Source organism: Apaloderma vittatum, unplaced genomic scaffold (genome assembly GCF_000703405.1).
Source record: "Apaloderma vittatum isolate BGI_N311 unplaced genomic scaffold, ASM70340v1 scaffold16705, whole genome shotgun sequence".
Classification (NCBI taxonomy): Eukaryota; Metazoa; Chordata; class Aves; order Trogoniformes; family Trogonidae; genus Apaloderma; species Apaloderma vittatum.
In genome coordinates, this window is record NW_009716651.1 from 1 (window position 1) to 20,990 (window position 20,990).

At 39.4% G+C, this 20,990-nt stretch overlaps 1 protein-coding gene across 1 annotated transcript in view; it reads left to right on the forward strand.

The window, feature by feature from the left end:
- Positions 1 to 84: 84 nt before the first annotated feature.
- Positions 85 to 20,990, forward strand: part of LOC104274099 (complement C4-like) — a gene marked incomplete at its 5' end in the record, with an annotated part of 29,463 nt that continues 8,557 nt past the window's right edge. The window contains 23 exons of the mRNA XM_009869628.1: positions 85 to 276; positions 1,620 to 1,769; positions 2,200 to 2,326; positions 2,678 to 2,749; positions 3,613 to 3,813; positions 4,709 to 4,820; positions 5,049 to 5,119; positions 5,973 to 6,112; positions 7,181 to 7,393; positions 7,851 to 7,902; positions 8,878 to 8,958; positions 9,995 to 10,198; positions 11,728 to 11,803; positions 12,178 to 12,334; positions 13,836 to 13,931; positions 14,245 to 14,413; positions 15,425 to 15,591; positions 16,040 to 16,198; positions 16,803 to 16,862; positions 17,329 to 17,419; positions 18,044 to 18,209; positions 20,002 to 20,089; positions 20,715 to 20,789. Coding sequence (XP_009867930.1) covers positions 85 to 276; positions 1,620 to 1,769; positions 2,200 to 2,326; positions 2,678 to 2,749; positions 3,613 to 3,813; positions 4,709 to 4,820; positions 5,049 to 5,119; positions 5,973 to 6,112; positions 7,181 to 7,393; positions 7,851 to 7,902; positions 8,878 to 8,958; positions 9,995 to 10,198; positions 11,728 to 11,803; positions 12,178 to 12,334; positions 13,836 to 13,931; positions 14,245 to 14,413; positions 15,425 to 15,591; positions 16,040 to 16,198; positions 16,803 to 16,862; positions 17,329 to 17,419; positions 18,044 to 18,209; positions 20,002 to 20,089; positions 20,715 to 20,789 — 2,919 coding nt within the window. The remainder of the gene's footprint in view (positions 277 to 1,619; positions 1,770 to 2,199; positions 2,327 to 2,677; positions 2,750 to 3,612; positions 3,814 to 4,708; positions 4,821 to 5,048; positions 5,120 to 5,972; positions 6,113 to 7,180; positions 7,394 to 7,850; positions 7,903 to 8,877; positions 8,959 to 9,994; positions 10,199 to 11,727; positions 11,804 to 12,177; positions 12,335 to 13,835; positions 13,932 to 14,244; positions 14,414 to 15,424; positions 15,592 to 16,039; positions 16,199 to 16,802; positions 16,863 to 17,328; positions 17,420 to 18,043; positions 18,210 to 20,001; positions 20,090 to 20,714; positions 20,790 to 20,990) is intronic.

The following is a 20,990-nucleotide window of genomic DNA, read 5'->3' on the forward strand; positions in this document are numbered from 1 at the left end:
TATATATATATAAAATTACGCAACATAATGCCCAGTCTAGTATGTATTCATGATATTTGATTTCTATCTGTTTCTTCCTTGCAGGCTGTGGCAAGAGGACAAGTTGAGCTTTTGGGGAGAGTCCCCTCATCAAAAAAAATTATAAGCCTTCAAGTCACCGACAAAATGGTGCCTGCCTTTCGCTTTTTAGCTTACTACTTCGTTACAAACAAGGGCCGTCAAGAAATTGTTGCTGATTCTGTATGGGTGGATGTTATGGATGTCTGTGAAGGAAAGGTACTTTCAAAGCAATTAACTTGTGGTTTTTTATTCCAAAATAAAAACAAAAACAAGGAGTACCAGCACAAAAAGTGAAGGCTTCGGGTTAAAAAGTAAAAGACATTTTGTTTTTATTGAAAAAATGGGGTCATTAGAATTCTTGTTAAAAGGCGTAGCTGGGAAAGGCTCCAAGGAGTGATGGCAGAGATAGTCTTCTTCCATAGGATACATTGTGCCCCAAAGACATGAAAAATAGAGTTTCATACAGATTAATCTTCCCCTGCAAGTGTCTATATGTTAGAAATATGTAGGAGAATACTAACAGAAATGTTGAGGGGAAGAATCTGTACATAACTTGGTTTTGGTTTTTTTCCTGGTGAGGTACATCACATGAAAGAAAGTGAAGTAACTTAATGGGGAGTGAAAAGAATTTGAAGTAATTTTTCAAGCTTCTTCATTGTTGTTCAAAGTAATTTTCTGAGTTTTTGTAGCACTTCAAAACCACTTTAAAGAAAATGGTATAGTTTACATTAGAAAATGAAGTGTGCACAAAATAGGAGTCCCTCCAAGCCTTTCTTTCATCTTCCTCTTCCTTCTTTTTGATACCATAACATAAAACAAGAAAAACATAAGAGAATTTTTCCCAATAGCATGAAACAATGGCTGAAACATGTCAGCCATCTAGAATGATTTTTCTTCCCAAAAAAACCCCTGTTTTATTTTGAAAAATTATGTGGTAGTCTATTGGGGAAAAAATTCATCAAAAATTACCCATCTCTAACACACAAGCCAATTTTTCATTCATATCAACAAACCTCAGCTATGTTCAAGTTGGCATTTCTATTAATACTTCCCTGATAATTCCATAAACACCATGGCTACTTCCTCCTAAACCACAGAAATGTCAGATATACACCAGATCTGAATCCAGTCATGTCAGAAAATTCAAGTGTGAGAAAGGAGGTAGAACTACTACAGACTGGTTTAAGTCAGGATTGGGGGTTTTTTTTGTGTTAATTAGTCTTTTGCTGTATTTCATGTATTTTGTTTCCACTGGAAAATAGTAAGTGGCACTGTTGTTCAGCAAAACCCTTACACATACTTTTAATTCCCATGAGCACTTAAGTGTCATTGAAAGGCAGCACCCAATATCTTGCTCAGACACCTTTTAACCCTCCACGGTGGGAGATGTCTGCTTCTACATCTTCCAAAACACAGGATCCCAGGCAGAAACACCAAAAAACAGGAGCATCCCCCACGTTCTCATTGCTGACAGTCACAGTCAGCAGTATTCCCAGCCCAGAAAGACTTTGCTTTTTATTAACAAAGGTGACATTTTTATTTCAATCTTTTCTGTTTAGATTAAAGTGAGAACAGAGCGAGAGATATATGAACCAGCAGACAACATCAACTTGTTGATTGAAACGGACCATGTGGGAACAGTTGCCTTAGCTGTGGTTGATAAAGCAGTTTATTTTCTGAATAAGAAAAATAAGCTTACAGCCAAAAAAGTAAGATATCTGTAAGAAGAAAATATAATGACCAGTGAAGTGAAAGTTTCCATGACAAATAAGATGATCAAAATGAAATTAATGTCTATTAATTGCTTAATTGCAGCTTGTGAAATGTGAAAATGTTTTTGCTTTTGCAATTTAGAATCTATTTAAGATCGATGATACATTTAAGATGGGGATTTCCATGCTACAGCAGACAAGTTTTTACATTAGAAAAGCATTACATGAAAGCGCTCCCCAACTAAAATATCCCTCAGTTTTGATCTGTTTCCGAATGCAACCTGTACAAGCAGTTTATCTTGCTTCTGTGAGTCAAAAGTTACAAAAAATGATTTAATATATATTTTTTAAAGAAACCAACAGAACAAAACACACTTTTGCAAGCATGCACAGTTCATGGTTTGTGTTTGTCTTTTTTATTTGGCAGGTATTTAATGCTATGAACTCATATGATCTTGGATGTTCTGCAGGTGGTGGTGCAGATAGTATTCAAGTTTTTACTGATGTTGGTTTAGCCTTTTTATCAGACACAATTAAATCCAACCTTCGGGAAAGTAAGTGAGCCTTTTACTTTAGATATTTGAAAAAGACCAGTATGGATCTGAGACAGCCGATTGCCTAAATATCAGAAACTTTTTATTGTGATGTAAAATTTCTCTTGTCTGTGGATTCTTCTTCCTCTGGGTTCTGGGAGCTCAGATAGCCCAGATCGTGGCTACTGGTCCTTTGTTGTCCAGCTCAGCTGGGGTGGACAGCAGTCGTCTAGTGCTGTCAGGTAACTCATCAAATGGTGGATCTTCTGTGGATGAAATGGGTCTTCAGATGGGTCTTCCACAAACAACCTGAATGATCAGGCTATTGCTGTCACAGTGTTATGACCAAGCTCCTCTGCTCTGTTTTCCCAGGCTATAGGTGCCGCTGGGTTACCAGAAGGCAGAAGAGATCTTTGGATTTTCAGAAGGAAATGTTAGGAATTGGTAAGTCTGCTCATGTGGGTGGCCTGAAAGACTTAACAGCAGGGAAGGCCAAGGAATCTGGCTAGCATCTGGTGGGCAAGAAGGGATGGGATAGTAAAGGATACCAAAATATTCATAGTCCCCGTTCTTGCATTAGATGGCACAACCTAACACAAATATGCCTACTATGTTGTGTGACCTAATGCCTCATCTATCAAAACAACTCAAAAACTAAAACCAGAATGGCATGGGTGCAAATGGAAAATAATTCACTAGTTTATAAACCCGAATGTGAAATACTTCCACTAGATATCATGTCATGGAATCAGTCAAGGCTTTAAAGTTTTTAAAAATTATCAGTATGGCCAGAAAATGTTTTATAAGTCCTACATCTTTTTCTTGACATTCTGCTTTGAAGTTGTGCCAAATTTAATGTTTTGCGCTCCAATTAAGAGAAGAGCTAGTATAATATTTGATCTAAATTTTATAAAAAAAAGAAATTACACAAATTGATATTTCCTTGCCAGAAGACGTTGAAGCTTGAAGCTGAGATCTTCATTACTTTTGAAATTGGTCTCTTTATTCAAGAATGGGAACACTACCACAAATATTTCTTTCAAGATATCTAATTCAAGGCATCTTAGGAGTTATTTTTAATTCACAGTCTGAATTTGAAGAGAAAGCTTGGAATAGAATAACTAGGATGCCTTAGGGCCCATGCTTTCCACTTGTGTTTGTGGATTGTTTTTAGGATGAATGCTGGCTGAAGGTAGACTGTTGCAAAAGTAACTAACGTTAACTGCAAGGAATGACAGGAAAGATGAACACTTTTATGCTTATTTCTACTTCCACAGCACTAACTCTGGGCTTTAATTATATTGCAGCCAGCAAATACCAAAACACTGCTCTGCAAAAATGCTGTGAAGATGGAATGAAATTAAATCCCATGAGGTTTTCTTGTGCAAAAAGGCTATCAAGGGTGGCTGGCTCCGCTGAATGCAGAAAAGCCTTCCAGGAGTGCTGTGAAAAAGCTGTAGCTCTCAGAAAGGAGGCGAAGAGGAGCATGAGAGTGGGCTTGGCACGATGTAAAGCACAGTGACATGCAACTGTCTGCAGAAAAATGCCCTTCATATGGTGGCAAGGGAGGGTTATGGTGCATTTAATACAGTGGGGCTGGGGAGACGGTTTTCACATCAACATTTCAGTAAGCCCTGCTATAATGCAGCACCCACACGCCACTGCATCTTCACAGCTGTACGCTGGGAAGGTGGGAGTGAGGCAGATAACTTCTCGTGGTGTGTCCTGGTCTGAGCCTTAAGGAGGAGCTGGCGGCCCCTGCCCACACTCTGGGAGGCTGCAAACAGTGGAGCAAAGTAGGGGGTGGTTCTGCATTCAGGGTTTTGAGTAATCTTGAATTCATTACTATTTTATTGGTTATACTACTGTTACAAGATCCAAATACCTCCAAAACACTACCTCCCGAGAAGGGGCTACTTCAGTCAGGGACAATTTTATCTCTTTCTTACTTTCTTCTTGCTGAAATCTATCTCTGATCACACAAGGTCTCACGTTACCCAAAACCCCCAAATTTTGTGTTGAAAATCACCCCATCCTAAGAGTAATTTCTGCTGCCATTTTTCTCAGAACTTCCCTTATGTGCTCTGTCATAAATATGGGATGGTGGGAACATCTTTGTTAAGCATTACTAAAGTGGAATGTTTTCTTTTTTGGTAGCGTATAGTTATTGAACTTAGAAAGAATAATTATCTTTCTCAGTTAGAATCTTTGGTCCTTGCTTCTTTTATTTTTCACCTTTTTTAATTATTTTTTTTTTATTAATGGATGAAGTGAAACCCAGATACAGTCTTTTCATTCAGAGCATACTTCATGCTGCTTTCCCTCTGACAAGCTGACTTCCTGCCAGACAATTTAAGGCCAGCAGCCCAGACTTCGGAACAGAAATCCCCTCTTGTTTTACAGACTACGATGGCCATGAAGAAGCTTTTGATGAAACCTCCGTCCACTTGCGCAGTTACTTTCCTGAGAGCTGGTGGTGGAATTTTGAAGAAGTGAAAAACCCTGGAAATCATAGGTACTATGTTATCTGACTAGGTGAATATATCTAAATCTGTACAGTAAAATGTATATAAATATCAGCTTTACGTGTTCTCTGATAGAGAGAATTTCAGAATATTTACAAGTACTTTGTCTCCACAACTCAGGGAATATTCTTTTTCCCTTGCAGTACTCAAACTTCAGCAAAAGATAATGTTTACATTGTATACATCCTTCCTAATACATTTCATTTTGTATTTCTTAGTGTAGGAAACTTCGTTCCTGACTCTATAACTACCTGGGAAGTTCAGGCAATAAGCATATCTCCCCAAAAAGGTATAAGTATTGGGTATAAGTATTGGTTTCTTGTACGGATGAATAGAGAATATTTTTTTTTAAAAACAGAGATACGTTACGGTGACAGAGTGTGGCAGTACTGAAAAACACAAAATGTTTTGATCATAACCTTTATTCCTCTCTTTCATGGCATATAAAATCCCAACTAGAGTTTAGGAAGTACATACATATTTATAAGAACAACATGAAGTAGAGGGTGAAGGAGGATGGATTATACAATCAAAACTGCCTCTTTTTCTTCCAGTATATAAACCATCTCATTTTAGCTTCCACATGGCCAGGAAGCCACAGGAAAGGTAGCAGTAATAACACTGCTTTCATCTTAATATTTCTGGCCATCTCAGAGAAGCATGAAAGTCTGTGCTCTTTAGAAAGCCAAAGAAGAGCACCAGGGAGGTCCTGGGAGTTGAGCAGGACCATGGAGGATAGACAAAAGTTCCACCTGGTACTGCCCGCTCCCCTTCAGAAAGGGACGCTCATCAAGGGGTGCAGTGATGGGCACCAAGTTTATTTACAGAAAGTGAGGGAAGGTCATTCTGTTTAAAACATGGCCTTTGCAGGAAAGCTGGGCCACATCTTAACTCATAACAGCTATAAACACTCCTGCCAAACTTTACCTGTTGAAAATCATGGCAGTGACTCCAGAGAGCAAATCATCTACCCCTGAGATAGGTCTCTAGTGCAGGTGAGTTGAAATGCTTTCTGGATATGCCTTTCTCCTTCTCATGCTCTTGATCTAAAGGGAGCCCAGACAATGAATGTTGATTAGACACATCTTTTTATTAGCTGATTTTAGGTGCGTAATTCTCAATGCTGTTTTTTCTCATCCTAGGATTTTGCGTTGCTGACCCCCACACCTTTGCAGTTTTCAAAAACTTTTTTGTATCTCTGAGATTACCATACTCAGTGAGACGACATGAACAACTGGAAATAAAAGCAGTGGTTTACAACTATCTGCCCAACAATCTCCAGGTAGTATCACCACCAAGTGCCATGCTATGTCATAATTAAATGTAAACGACTCAGTCACCTTTCACTGCCCTTCTACAGCCCAGACATCACACTCCCGTTTTGAAAATCTCCCCAAAGTCAGAATCCAGTTCTACTTGCTAATTAAACTTACTGTATAAAAGACATTTTATTTACCCTATACCCAAAGACAAGGAATTTGACTTTGTAATGTCTTCTCCCCCTTCATTGAAGCAGTCAGCTATTTTTTTTGCTGCATGCCAATCTGGGCAACACCTAGCTGCGGATAAAACAGGTACAGAAGATACAGAGGTAAATTATGAGCATGTTAGTCACAAAATTCATCATGCATACAATGCAAAGCCATTTTTTTCTGCATGTGACACCTGTCCAGCTCTGCACACAGCCACAGCTGTCACTAGGCTTAAGATCTCCATCACTCTCAGGCAGATGCTTTTTTCCATGTCTTCCCTCTCTCAACCAGCTTTGCCTGGCCAGCATCTTCTGAACTGTGTTGAATGATGTAGAGCTGAGATATATAACAATATGGTATTGTCCTCACTTCCTTCTGGTTTAGGGATATGCCGAAACTATATTGCAAATTCAGTGTAGTGAAGAAATGGTACCTGATACACCTTCACAGCCCTAGTCAATGTAGATGAATGTTAACAGACCGTAGGGTCACAGAAAAATTTAGGTTGAAAAGGGCATCCAGAGGTCTCTAGTCCAATCTGCTGCTCAGAGCAAGTCCAGTTAGAGAAGGTTGTTCAGGGCCTCGTTGAGCCAGATATTCAATATCCCCAAGGAGAGAGACTCCACAAGCTCTTTGGATGAACTATGCCAGCATTTGATCACTTCTTGATGGAAACAGGTTCCTCATTTTATATCTGAAGGACAGTAACTTGAGGGGTGTGAAGTGAAAAACACTTTCTGTCTCCCAAAACATCTGCCTTGCTCAATCCTTTTTGAACAAAAGCTCGTCTCCTGTTGTAGAGATGTGATGGAGCTGGAGCAATTTTCCTGTGCGGTGATGCTCTAGGCCTGATCACAGGCATTGCCTTGTCCCTGCAGGTGACGGTGGCGATGGAAGCGGTGAAGGGGCTGTGCACAGCAGAGGAGACGGGGAAGGCCGTGCGGCTGACGCTGGTGGCTAAGGGCAACTCTGCAACTCCAGCCTACTTCTCAGTTGTCCCTCTGACTCTGGGAGAAATTCCAATTACTATTACTGCTTTCGACACGGTTTCGGGGTACAGTGACAGCATTAAGAAGAACCTCAATGTTGTGGTACGTACAACTAGTTGAGGGCAGGCACTTCACAGATACGTGTTTCTCCTCAAATATAACATCCATGTTGTGTGGAGTTCTTGGGGAAGGAGTGAAATCAGAGAAACGTGATGCATAAATTTAGTCCAGCTTTGAACTTGACTCACACCATTTGCAAAGATGAAAATAAACTTTGAAGATGAATTTCTGTGGGTTCATTTTCATTAAAGGAATTTCAGTCAGATAAATATGTCAATAATAATTAAAAAGCTCAGTGGAGTTTATCGGCATTTCAGTTGCGACACTGAAATTCTGATCTCAAGCTTCAGTTTTACCTGGAGAGAAATCTCACTCCAAAACAATTTATTTCTGCCACCTGCTGGACCCGTGCAAGGGTAGGGTTTATGGCTTTTATGCAGCTTAATTTCAGGTCTGAGTGCTTGCAAAAGTTTTGACATTTCTTTCCTTAATTGTACAGGGTGAAGGTGTTTTACAGAGAGAAGAACAGACCATTTGCATTAACAGTGACTGTAAGTTACACAAAAAACATTAGATAAAAATGAGGCTTGGAGTGGGAACAGGGAGTGTAAATTCTGGTGTGAATAGTAGAATCATAGAGTTGTTTAGGTTAGAAAAGTGCTTTAAGATCATCAAGTTCAACCCTTAACCTAGTACTGCCCACCACTGAACCACGTCCCTAAGCATCACATCTACTCATTTTTTAAATACCTCCAGGGATGGTGACTCAACCACTTCCCTGGGCATATTCTTCCAATGCTGACAATTTTTCCTAATATCCAATCTAAACCTCGCCTGGCACAACTTGAGCCCATTTCCCTTTGTCCTATCACATGGGAGAAGAGCCTAACCCCTGTCTGTCTACAATCTCCCTTGGGTAGTTGTAGAGAGTGATAAGATCTCCCCTCAGCCTCCTCTTCTCCAGGCTAAACAACCCCAGTTCACTCAGCTGCTCCTCATAAGACCTTTTCTTGAGATACTTTACCAGTTTTCTTACTCTCCCTTGGATATGCTCCAGCACCTCATATATCTGACAGGTGCAGTGAAATACTTTTTAATGTGCAAATGTTGCTTTGGTTGACCAGAATTTGGAACAAATCTCTGTATACAATATGTAGCAAAAAACTCAGGAAACAAAAATCATATAATTTTAAATAATTGGAATTGACTTGTATTACTTCTGTGTTTCAAGGTAGCATTATTTAAATACAAAGTAGGCATCTATTTAATTTACAAATGGGTCTTAAGAGGTATTAAAACCAAGTCTCATTTTAAGACAAAAATATTGCTAATAATTGAAAATTAAACCAGTTTAAGAAAGATAGGTATAGTTCTATTCATAAATGTTTATTAATATTTCTGTTAATATTTGTTTTATAATTGCAAACAACTGTGAGATGTTTAATGAAATCATGTTCTTAAATTATACTCTACTTTTTATGTTTAAAGAATCTGGATGTAGATCGCTATTTATTATTCTTTTACAGTAAAGTCCCAGACACTATACCTGAACAAACCACCTGATATGATACCAGGTTCTGATAGTCATGTGTTGGTTAGCCTGAAAGGTAAATGTAATCTTTTGCCACTAACTTCTCCACAAGCGACAAGAGACATGACCTTTTGTGCTGCTCATCCCTGAACACTGGGCCTCCATTCCCTCCTACTTTTCCTGCTATGACTCAAATGGTCTGTGTTATAAGCCCAGGTCATAAAACAAAACACACTCAAGGCTGATACAGTACCTTTCCTCTTTCTAATTACTCCTTCTCACTTGTATTGGAAATATAATTGCTTTATGCAGTCCATCCTGCCTCACGGTGCCCAGGCTAACTTTATGGGAAGGCTGGAGGTGAAAGCAAGAGTTCACTTTCTCTAATGCATTGCATGTGGATCTGTGGAAATCTGCTTCAGTCTTCAGGAATAATATTGCTAGACTCTGATGTAGAAGTTCTGGAAATTTACAAGATATGTAAAATCACATACTCATTTAATCAAATTGTAGCATACATATATATAGATATATATACTCATGCATATATATTTTAAATACAAGTACTCTTGTTAATGATAAAAACTTTTTTGAGTAGAAAATGTAAAGTAATGCATTCTTGACACAAAGACTTCAATTTTAAATCCCTGTTCTAAAATAGGGGGATGTTTGAATTCATCAAATAAGAGTTACAAGGAGGGAAAAAGAAAAAGAAAAAGCACCTCTGTACAAAATGTTTGGCATAATTAAGACATGATCCTTCTCCCCTCTGTGGGAGGATCAGATCTGGTTTGACAAGACTTCTCCGGCCTCAACCTGAAGCACCAGTCTTTCCTCTTTCCTTGCTTCCCTGCCACCAGTAGCCTCAGGACTTTTTCTCCTCCATGATCCTGCACTGCCTGAGCCTCCTTTCTCCACCTTTCCCAGGGCCTGGTACCTCAGCTGTGTTCTCCTCCAGCTTTACAAAGTCTTAAGTAGCTGAAAACAGCTTTTAATAATGAGAAGTATCAGGCCATGCTGGAGTGTCAACCTGGAGTTAGTATTACATGTCTTTTTGTTACACCAGCCAGATTAAATACAACATGTACTACATCGTTTGGTTTTTACAACAGGAAATATGATGGACGAGTCTGTTGAAAATTGCCTTAGCCTCACTGGAGTTGAAAAACTTATTCGGCTGCCCAAAGGCTGTGCAGAGCAAACTATGGTGAAAATGGCCCCTGCAGTCTATGCTATTGAGTACTTGGATGCCAGTGAACAGTGGGTAAACTTTAATCCTGAACGGAAGGTGGAAGCCATTAATATGATTGAAAGAGGTACGCAGGCAAAAACAAAAACAAAAAAAAAATAACCAAACCAACAGAAACCAACTGACATGGTCTTCATTATCCTTTTATGTTGAATCCTAACCATTGCTGCTTGCCAAAGGAGGGAGTGTAGTCTTAAGGCAGCCACAGAGCAATGCCTTCGGCAATCTGCAGACATGAAAAACAGAACTGGCAAGGAGGACTTACGTGACTAATTGCCTACATCTGACATTGTGCACTATTGGCATTCGTAGTCCACCCCTTCTCTGACCTAGTTTAGCAGCAGAAAGCAAAATCTGAACTGATCAACACCAGCTCTTCAGAGTGAGTGGACAGTAAAGGAAACTTGATGGTTTCCTCCTAATGTAGATGTGCAAAATAAATCAAACTGCATCATGACCTAAAAATGCTTACTTGCCCTGATAGATCATAGACCATGCTTAGGATGGCCAGCTGGGATGTAAACATTTCTGCTGGAGATGTCTGTATTTGGCAAGAGGAGTAGCACTAAGGAAACTCCCAATGGTAACCGTGATACTGACACTTTCTCTTCCACACTCTTGTATTCATTACACGAGCTGGAATGACTCGAACAGCCTTAGACTAACTCAAGGAGGGAGTTTTCTTAGGGAGAGGGCAGCTGCAAGGCTGCTTCCTGAAAAAGCCCACTCCAAGACGTGATCAAAAGCTGATGTTAAACGTACAGGAAAGGCAGATCACAGCATGTGGAAGTGGAGGTGTTCCAGCTCACAGGCATTAACATGTGGCAGCCCTGTGGTGGGTGCAGCTGGTCTTTCTAACTGTGGTGCTGTGCACAGGGCATAAAGCAACACAATGCACTTGCCTTCATTACCTTCAGACAACATGACACACATTCCATGGGTGAAAAATAAGGGTATAAATAGAGATTAAAAACATGCTAACAGTTGCTGAGTTGAGGTCTTTGCCTATTTATCTAAGATTGCCTAAAGTGACGTGAGATCCTGCTGAGGAGTATTTGGTATTATCAGCAGTATTTAGTCCCCGTATTATGTTTTTATGGATTCTTACTAAAGTTCAATGGGGTAGAAAATGAATTGCATGGCTATGACACAAACTTTGTCAAGACAATAACAGCTAAGATCAGAGGCCACAACTCATGATGTCTAAGCCTATGTCTATCCCAAGAGGTGATGTTATGTGTAATTTTTTGACTCCATACACCGTAAGGTCAACAGATTGAAAAGTTGTCAGTAATGGGAAATAAGTTTCCCAAGATTCACTACACAGAAAATCCATAGTAACTATAGATACCTGCAGTTTTCAGATTATTCTCATGGCTCAATTAAGTCATACCAGAAAGAGCATCTTCTAGGCCTAGTGCTTTTTCTGTGTCAAAGGCCTGCTGATCCAGTCATTTTCTCCTTGATGTAGCAGTTAACACCTCCATGTACGCTTCCATTAGTCAATACATGTCCATGTTAATACAAGTGATGTATGAAACTGCCCAGGGAATATATGTATTCTCTGAACAGTCACATGCTATCCTCTTCATGCAGGTTATACTAGGCTGCTTGAGTTTCAGAAAGAGGATGGCTCCTATGGAGCATTCAAAAGAACCCCCAGTAGTGTATGGTAAGTATATTTTTCAATCTTTTTTTTTTCCCAAAAAAATATCTCTATTATTTCACGCATCAAAAATTTTTCTAGGGGGATGGATTTTCAAAATCTGGTGGGCCTAGTGTTGCATATATACTTTTGTCATGGATAGTCAGCCATGTAAGTCTCTAAGCATGACAGCATCTCCTTGCTTAAGGAGATTTATACCAAACCACTGATTGTTTTGCATTTGCCACAGACCAGAAATGCTCATATGATGTTGAATGATAACTCAGTAAGTTCCATATTGAATATGAGTCTATGTACAAAATTAGTGTATTTTTTTCCTGTCAATATACTCTTCTGTAAATACATGTCAGCACGAGTCTGGAAAATTTTCTTTTCTGCAGGTTAACTGCATTCATTGTTAAAGTACTCACAAGGTGCAGAGGATACATTAGTATCCAAGACAGACACATACAGAACTCGATTTCCTACTTGATTAATCAGCAGCAAACAGATGCTTCATTCCATGACCATCACCCAGTATTTGACAGGACTATGCAGGTAGGTCATCCATATTTAGAAGTATCTGTAACACATTTAGAGCTGCTAGGGATTGAAAGGAGCGTTGTGAACTGCTGAGTAACAAGAAATGCATCTAAAGAAAAGAAATCTGTAATACGAGAAGTACAAAATCTGTAATGTAAAATAAATTTGTTAAAAGGTCTGTTATGGCAGAGATGCATAGCTAGCACTTCACCACCTTTGTATTTTGATCAAGCCTTAGATAATTTGGCAGCTGACCTATGCCTGTAGACCACTAAAAAAATTAATTCTGAGATTCTTGTACTTGGTGAAAATTTACGCTTTTTATTGCCAAAAGCAATAAAGCCACAGGATGGTAATTTAGTTTTGAAGGGATCTTCACATGTCATCTAGTCTAACCCCTGATCAGAACAGATCTGTATAGATCAGGTTGCACAGAGCCATGTCCAGCTGATTCTTGAGTACATCTAAGGGTGAGGAAAAAAAATGAATCTTAATACCTAATCAGAATTTCCAATTGTAGGTGTTGATCTACACATCCACTATAAGTGTCCAGAAATACAAAATTGTATCACTGTCCATACACCTGGAATATGAAAACCACGTGCATCACACAAAATTCATTGAAAATGCAGATCCCTTTGTAGTGATTTTACTTGAAAAAATGTATTCATTTTATTGACGATTTTGTCAAGCCGTTTGTGAAGGTTTCACCCTCAAAGCCAGTTCCACAGCTGATGTAACACTATTGGGAGGGAGGGGGTAAAAGAAAAAAAACAACAGCTCAAGATCAGCTCAAAGGGTTTTTTTGGCCTGTATTCATGCTGAGATGTTTGTCTTCTAATTTGCATTTCCTTCAGCAGTTGTGCATGATAATTTTTTACAGAAACTTAAGTCTTTACAACCTAATGAACTATCATTCTCCTAAGGATAAACATTTGGGACTGAGTAAAGAAGAACATTGTTGAAGGCTGTTGAAGATCCTAAAGTTGTTGTTAAAGGAGAGTATGAGCAAAAGAATCACAATGTTGACGAGGAATGAAAACGCAGATCTCCAGGGGAAAAAAGCTAATGAGGGCACTGTGTTTAGTTTACCAAGTAAAGGAGTAAGAAATGATCTAATAATGATGTATAAACGCCTTTATTGTAGAAAGTTGTGTGTGTTAGAAGGCTCTTTAGTCTATAAGGACTAGCAGAGAAATGGAGAAAAGCTCAGCTACTAGTGCTTGAATATTGCAATGAGAAATTGAAGTTTTTTAACTCTAAGTTAAAAATTTAAATATGTGATTAACAGCTGAAGGACACAGTGGGTTCCTAATGTCTTAACACTGTTAAGCACAAACTGTCTGCCATTTTAGAAGATATACTTTGGGTAGACACAAGTCATTGCACAAAATTAAACTACGTGGTCTGTGGTCAGATAGTTTGACAAGAAGGTGCTTGCCTTCATGAAAAGTGATATTCTAAATTTAACCACACATGTACATTTAATTTTTCCTTTTTGTATTTCATCTTTCAGGGTGGCATTGGGTCAGCAGAGGAGGATTTGGCCTTGACAGCCTTTGTAACTATAGCATTACAACAGACTCTGCAGGCCTTTGAGGCACCTGATGTGGTAAGAAGCCTGACTGCTTACCTTTAATTCTGAGCATTACTGCACAATGGCATGTCTACCTTACTTACTATCTCAAAGTTCTGCTAATGAGGAGGTAAAAGTCTGTTTATATCTGCGGTGGACAGGAAAAGATGACATGGCCTAAGGTACAAGGTTCTCCAAGCTACACACTCCAACAGTTAATCACAAAGCAAAAACTATTGTCTCAAAAATTACTACTAGTGAAGTATTCTAATTTCCTTGTACTCTCACCAGCACTAACAGTTAGTGAGTCTAAATGACCTTTTCAAATGGATCCATTCTGTTTTCACAGGTACAAGTGATTAGAAGAGCAGTGGCTTACATGAAAAATGAACTTTCGAGAAATAAAGACTGCTATTCTACAGCCATCACTGCATATGCTCTGACACTGGTGCAGCCTAATAGTGAAGAAGCCCGGTTTGCAAATGAAAAAATAAGGGCCTGTTCTGTTTTTGATGAAGGTACTGGTAACCATTCTTAAACATTCAGTTAGAAAACACTTCTCCTAATTAAAGCATTTTGAGCACTCTTATATGGACCAAAAAAAGTTAAGTAAATGAAGACTGTGTAATTTTATAGAACTATTAAGTATACATAATATACTGAATTATTTAAATTGTGTAACTGAATGCTTGAATGCTGAAGTTGTAATATGTAATTTGTAAAATTAATACTACTATAACAACTTAGCATTGTGAAGTTTGGATCATGATCTCATCTGATACTGGAAATGGAACAAAAAAGTGGTAAATAGTCATTTGTCTTTTCTGCTTCCTTTGCTGCCTGTCAATGTTTCCATGACCCTAAAGTGCATTTAAAAAAAAAAGAAGTCCGAACCAGTTGAGAAAGAAGAAATTTTTAGTGATTAAATAGGAATGAACAGTTACATATCAGAGTAATCCAGACTGGCTTTCTGATCAAGAGGGAAGGTATCTTTTCCAGCCCATCTGCTTTCAAAGCCTCCTGCCAGTTCTGAGGGTTTTTTCCAGTTCCACAAGGATATCACCTCTTCCTACTCACCAGTGTGTGACTGTGGTCAATGCTGAGTTATATGTGCATGGCTGCACTGTCATGTTATTAATTTGTCTCAATTTGTTTGGTAAATCCATTATAGTTTAATAGTCATATTTTAAACATAGGGAATATGATTTTTCTTAATCAAGACTGGATTCCTGGTCACTATTATCTCTCAGATTCATAAGGCACAATGCTACCGCTCCATGAGATGGACATCACTATGCAATGGGATCATTAGACTGTGATGGTTGGATAAGTCAAAACTTAAAATTGTGGTTTTTCTCTCCCATCATTTCTGTTTCCCAACTGATTTGTTGCCCTTATGACAGCATCTGTGTCTTGTTGTTCCTCAGTGCTAGGGCACGAACTTATCTATTATGTAGAACAATGGTAACAATGGTAATTCTTGGTAAATGTCTTTACTGAGTGTATTCAAGATTGAATTATTCTTGCAGCAAAGCAGCATCGCTACTGGGGAAACGGCAAGGATGCAATCTCGGTAGAAACCACTGCCTACGCGTTGCTTCAAACTTTACTTCTGAAAGACATGGACTACGCAAGGCCAATTGCTACGTGGCTGACAGAAAGAAGGAACTATGGTGGAGGTTACTGCTCTACACAGGTGCCTGACCACTACTCCAGGTGGAATTTCAGGGGCAGGGGAGAAAACAGAAACCCCGTAAGACTTGTTCAATTAGATCTGAAAGTATTGTAATAGTTAATCCTGAACTGCTTTTGTTTATGAAGCACTAAAGATTATGGCTCATAAAAAAAATAAATGGTCCAAAATAACATGGTTATAAACCAGCAAAAGTTCTTCATCTTTATGAAGACTTAGGATAATTGAAGGTCATAACTACAGTGGTTTCAGGATTTTAATGTTAAAAGAAGCAGCTGGGAAACGAAATGAGTAGTCTGTGCAGGTAGGAACAGACGAATACAGAATAAATTCAAAGCAGCAAAACCCCCACAAAACTGAAGAGTAGTTCCAGATGACTGATTACGCTATCTTACACATTGCTGAAATAACCTGGTATATTTGTTGGGTTTTGCATTTCCTTCTCATCTAGGACACAGTGGTGGCCCTAGAGGCTCTGTCAGCATACAACATCCAGACACTGAACACCGCTCCTACCAACCTGACTGTAAAACTGGTAACACCTGGAAGACAAAGAGGCTATAGTGTTGTTCTGACTGATACCAAAGAAGCAATTCAGAAGGAGCTGGAGGTACACAACCATCTATTGTTTCAAGCTTTTTTCTTCTAACAGGAGAAACATGGGATCATATGGCCTAAGTTTTCTCCTGTTAGGCAATTATGATGTAGTTGGTTTATAATATTTTTAATAATTTAATCTGTAAACCAACTAAATCTTTTTTAAGAAAAAATGGAACAGATGCTTAGCAGCACACTTTAAAAGCCTTTTCCTGCCTCTTCAAGGACTTTGGTGACATGAATCTCCTTCAACAATGCTGGGCATCTGGGAGCCCAAATATTGCTAGGGAATGAGGAAGAAGAGGAATGTTTTGATAATCAATGTGTTGGGACCTGTGAAAATGTCAACACCATGCTACAGAGGAGAGAGTGAAGTTAGGAAAAAGTGGCTCCTGGGCCACAGAATGGCAGAGTAAGATGCACCAACCCAGAACATTAAAAATCTTATCAGACTTGAGGTGTCACAGAATAATGAGGTCTCATAACTCCTTCTGTAGCTAAAGGTTTTCCCTACCCTATTTCTGAGGGGTAAAGGCATAGAAGACCATCAAACTCACAGGAGAACAATGTGCTGAACGCAGACTAAATCTCCTTTTCTTTTTTCTCTTGGTTTGCAGTTTGAACTTGGGAGAAAACTTCAAGTGTCTGTAAACGGCAGAGGAAATGGGACAATGAGTGTAAGCTGTAAATCAGAAATTCAAAGTCTGACTGGATTTCTTTTAAAACCTTTTTGAAAACAGTGAAAGATTACTTGCTATGGCTTCATCCTTTGTGTTCCCACCTCCAAATTCTAAAATTTGGGGCCTACAAACTGCCCTGATATGTAGTCAATATTTCCGGGTTTTAACTTCATTAAGTTTGTGGAATGACAATGCTGATAGAGGCATCTGGAGTTTAAAAAACCCCTTTGTGGCTAGGAATGGAGAGTTATCTCCAAGGTCCCACAACGTTTGTGCTTTGCGCATGCGACCTCCTCTGCTTATACTCAATGACAGTCCTCTGTGACTAGTCTGTGCCTCTGGGAGACCAGTGTTTCTCTCCACACTCCCATGTCCCTTCACCATTTTCTGGAGTCCTAGATGAGTGAATCACTGGTCAGTTAAATGATATTTTCAGTGTTTTGCGTTTGTGCATTCATCTTAGATATTAAAAGTGTACCGGTCTTCTGAGGTGAAGGACACATGTAATGATTTGATTTTGACGGTGGAGATGGAAGGGAGCGTTACGTACTCTGGTGAGTGAAAAGGGGAGTGATTGAGTCTCAAAAGTGATGTGTTTGGCCAGCTGCTAGTGATATTTAAAATAATAGAATCATAGAATAATTTTGGCTGGAAAAGACCTTTAAGATCATCAAGTCCATCCGTTAACCTAGGGATACTAGGTCCACCACTGAACCATGTCCCTAAGCACCACATCCGCGTGTCTTTTGAATACCTCCAGGGGTGGTGACTCCAACACTTCCCTGGGCAGCCTCTTCCAGTGCTTAACAGTCCTTTCAGTGAAGAATTTTTTCCTAATATCCAATCTAAACCTCTCCTGGCACAACTTGAGGCCATGTCCTCTTGTCCTGTGGCTTGTTACATGTGAGAAGAGATCGATCCCTACCTTGCCACAACCTGCTTTCAGGTAGTTATAGTGCTAAGGTCTTCCCTGAGCCTCATTTTCTCCAGGCTAAACTTCATGGCTTTCCAGCTTTGGAAATTGGGAATGAATAAAACAAGGAGAGATGCTACTGAAATCTGCCTAACATTTTATTCAGCTTCTAATATTTTTAAACAGTTTAATTATACATAAATAAGCCAAATTACCTTGTCCTTAGTTACATTTGTGAATGGCTGATCGTGTCTGCTACTTCCAGAAGTTGCATACTCTGATGAAGACTATGATTATGAGGCCTTGATTGCTGCAAAGAGTACATCTGAGCCACTGTCTGAAATAGAGTGGTTTGATATCCACACCAGAAGGAAAAGGGAAGTGACGTCTCCCAGTAAAGCAGAATCACTGCAGTACAAAGTCTGTGTCAGGTAGGTCTGCAAGATAAGCTCTTCATTAGGAAATGCATTAATTTTTGTTTGTAGTTCTTCTTGGTCACCCTCCTCATACCCACAAACTCAGGATCAAACCTGGTGATCTTCCATGACTATGCTATACATGATGAGTCTGCTTCTCTGTCCCATGGAAGGAGGAAAAGTTTCCACACAATGTATTAGGTTTAGATGGTCTACGTAGATCTCAGATATCCATTGCAAATTCTGCCCCATCAGACTCTGAGGAGACTCTGAAGTGCCTGACTGGCTCATCATTTGAAAGAAGTCTTTTCTTCAATAAAATAGATACAACTGGAATACAGTAATAACACATTTACAGAGTTTCTTTGCTTTCTGGAGAGATGCTCTTACTTCCTTTGTGGTCACACTTTGACCTCCTAAAAAAGGAAAATATATCTAGTGCTGTTTGGAGGAGGAGGGGAGGCAGAAGAGATATTCTGTGTGGCAATCAAGAGGTAGGCAAGGGCAAAGCTAGTGAGAAAAAAATCCTTCTGTGCAGAATAACACTAAAACATCTGCTTTACTCCCTTTCACAGTCTATTACAGGTCATAGAAGCACAAAGTGGTGACTGTCCTGAGCTCTCCTTCAAGAGATGTGCAGGGTAGCAGAAGCAGGTTTTGTTCCCCACTCATAGAATCATAGAATCGTAGACTGGCCTAGGCTGGAAAGGACCTTAGAGATCATTTAATCCAACTTCTCTGTCATGGGCAGGGACACCTCTCAACTAGATCAGGCAACACATGGGGACTGAACAGGGGTCGAATCCGTGACCTTGGTGTTATCAGCACCACCAAGAACGAGGAATTTAGTTTTTTCACTGACTTTTGACAAAGCCTCGGAGGCAGTGATTTTTATCCCCCTTTCCAGACAGCAGCATGAACAATGGCAGGGGAAGAGTGGAGTTACCCTAATTCCTAGTTTTCACTAGTTAAACATCTGTTCAGTGAATTGTGTGCTGGCTGAAGCACCATTTTTCCCCATTAATGGTTCTGTAACGTTTATCAGCTATCAGATCCAATGTTCTGAGGGACCTTGCTGAGTGTTAAAGTGAGGCTTAAGCAATAATGTGAAGCTCCATTTGTTGGAGTTACAACACAGCTGAAAAACCATATGTCTTCCCTTACGGAGAAAGAAGAGTGCCAAAATAAAAGTTTCTGAAGTCCTTCTAAGTGTATGTAGAATATCTATGGCAAAGCATCTTTTGTGAGTGCACATCTTCATTTTCCAGCAATGACAATGATTTCTGAGAAGGTGAGAGTGGAAAAGATCAGAAGTCTGATATATGTACCTAATGGATAGTTAGAGCGATGAGGAATTTTGCCTTGTAAAGCAAGGCTGATGTAAATTTGACTTTGTCCATGTAGAATTTGGATAAACTCATTTCCTATCACTGCCTTCTAGGTAATAGAGACCAGATATTTTTTCAGTGCTGTTTACCTTCTCTATCTTCAAGAGTGCTGTTATGGTGTGATGAAACTGTCCTTTGAAGGTGATTGTTTCTGTCTCTCAGCAGTAAAGAAAGCCTAGATGATAAGCTCGGGTGAGACACCTGGGTTTCAGATGGCCATTTGTCTAGTTTAGAGGACTAGTTTTGCCTAGCGACTCTTAAAGAAGTAGGCAACTGATTTTCAAATTAAAACCCACTTACAAAAGTTAAATGGAGCAGAATGTTTTGTTTCACCACTAGCAAGCCTGAAGAGACAAACTCATCAAAGCAAGCTGGCTGCTCAGTGCAGATGTTCACCACTGACAGTCTCCCTTATAAAGGTCCACAGGTTCGAAGGCACCAAAGATGTCCCTGGTTGATCTGTCTCTGCTGAGTGGCTTAGAGCCAGAAACAAAGGATCTTGAACAGGTTAGAAACACATTTTCCTATGACAAATTTTATAGCCTTTTCTACAGAAAATTTGTCTTTCAAAATCTTTCCAAAGTCCACAGAATAAAGAAGGGAAAACATATTTTTGGATAATTTTTCATTATTCTTATTCTGATAAAATATTCACAGAATATATACAATAAATTAAAAGCTTATGTCAAACACAGTTTAGTCTTCTCAGTTCCTTGTAACAGATATTAGGGCAAGGCTCAGCAGGGCACTTAAATATGTGCCTGTGCTTAACATATATTGCTGTCTCCACTGGCATTTTAGTCCCACCACATGCCAAGACAGTGTGTCCTGTGCTTGCAGGGGTCAAGTCAAGCAAATCTTTTAGAGGTGGTTGCTGGCAGGTCACAGTGACAGTGAGATGGGGCACAGCACTCTGCAAAGGTAGCTATGTAATTCTGGGTTCTGAAGCCAGCTCGGCTGGGGAAAGTTTGCCCAGGTTCGTGCGTTCAGGGACTGTCTTCTACAGGGAAGAAGAAAGAGGGGAAAATAAACAGCTGAGGAAAGCAATCCAGAATATAGAGGGTGGTAGCAAAGGTGTTCCTCCTATGCTGTGTTTTTGTTCTGATTTTTTTGCTTGTTTGTTTTCTTGCAGTTGGTGACATCTTCAGACCAGTACATTCAGCACTACGAGTACAAAGAAGGAAAGGTATTGCTCTACTTCGGTGAGGTAAGCAAATCCAACAATTTTCTAATCTCTTCCATTTCGGATAGCACATATGGACTTCTTTTTAAACCTAGTCTTTATTTTCACGCTCTTACCTTCATGTAATTTTTGTCATATATTATTATTGAACAGCTCAGTTGAGAGAGGGATGAGGAGGGGAAGAAAAGAAACATGCACCTTCATCTTCTGCCTTTCTGTAACAGG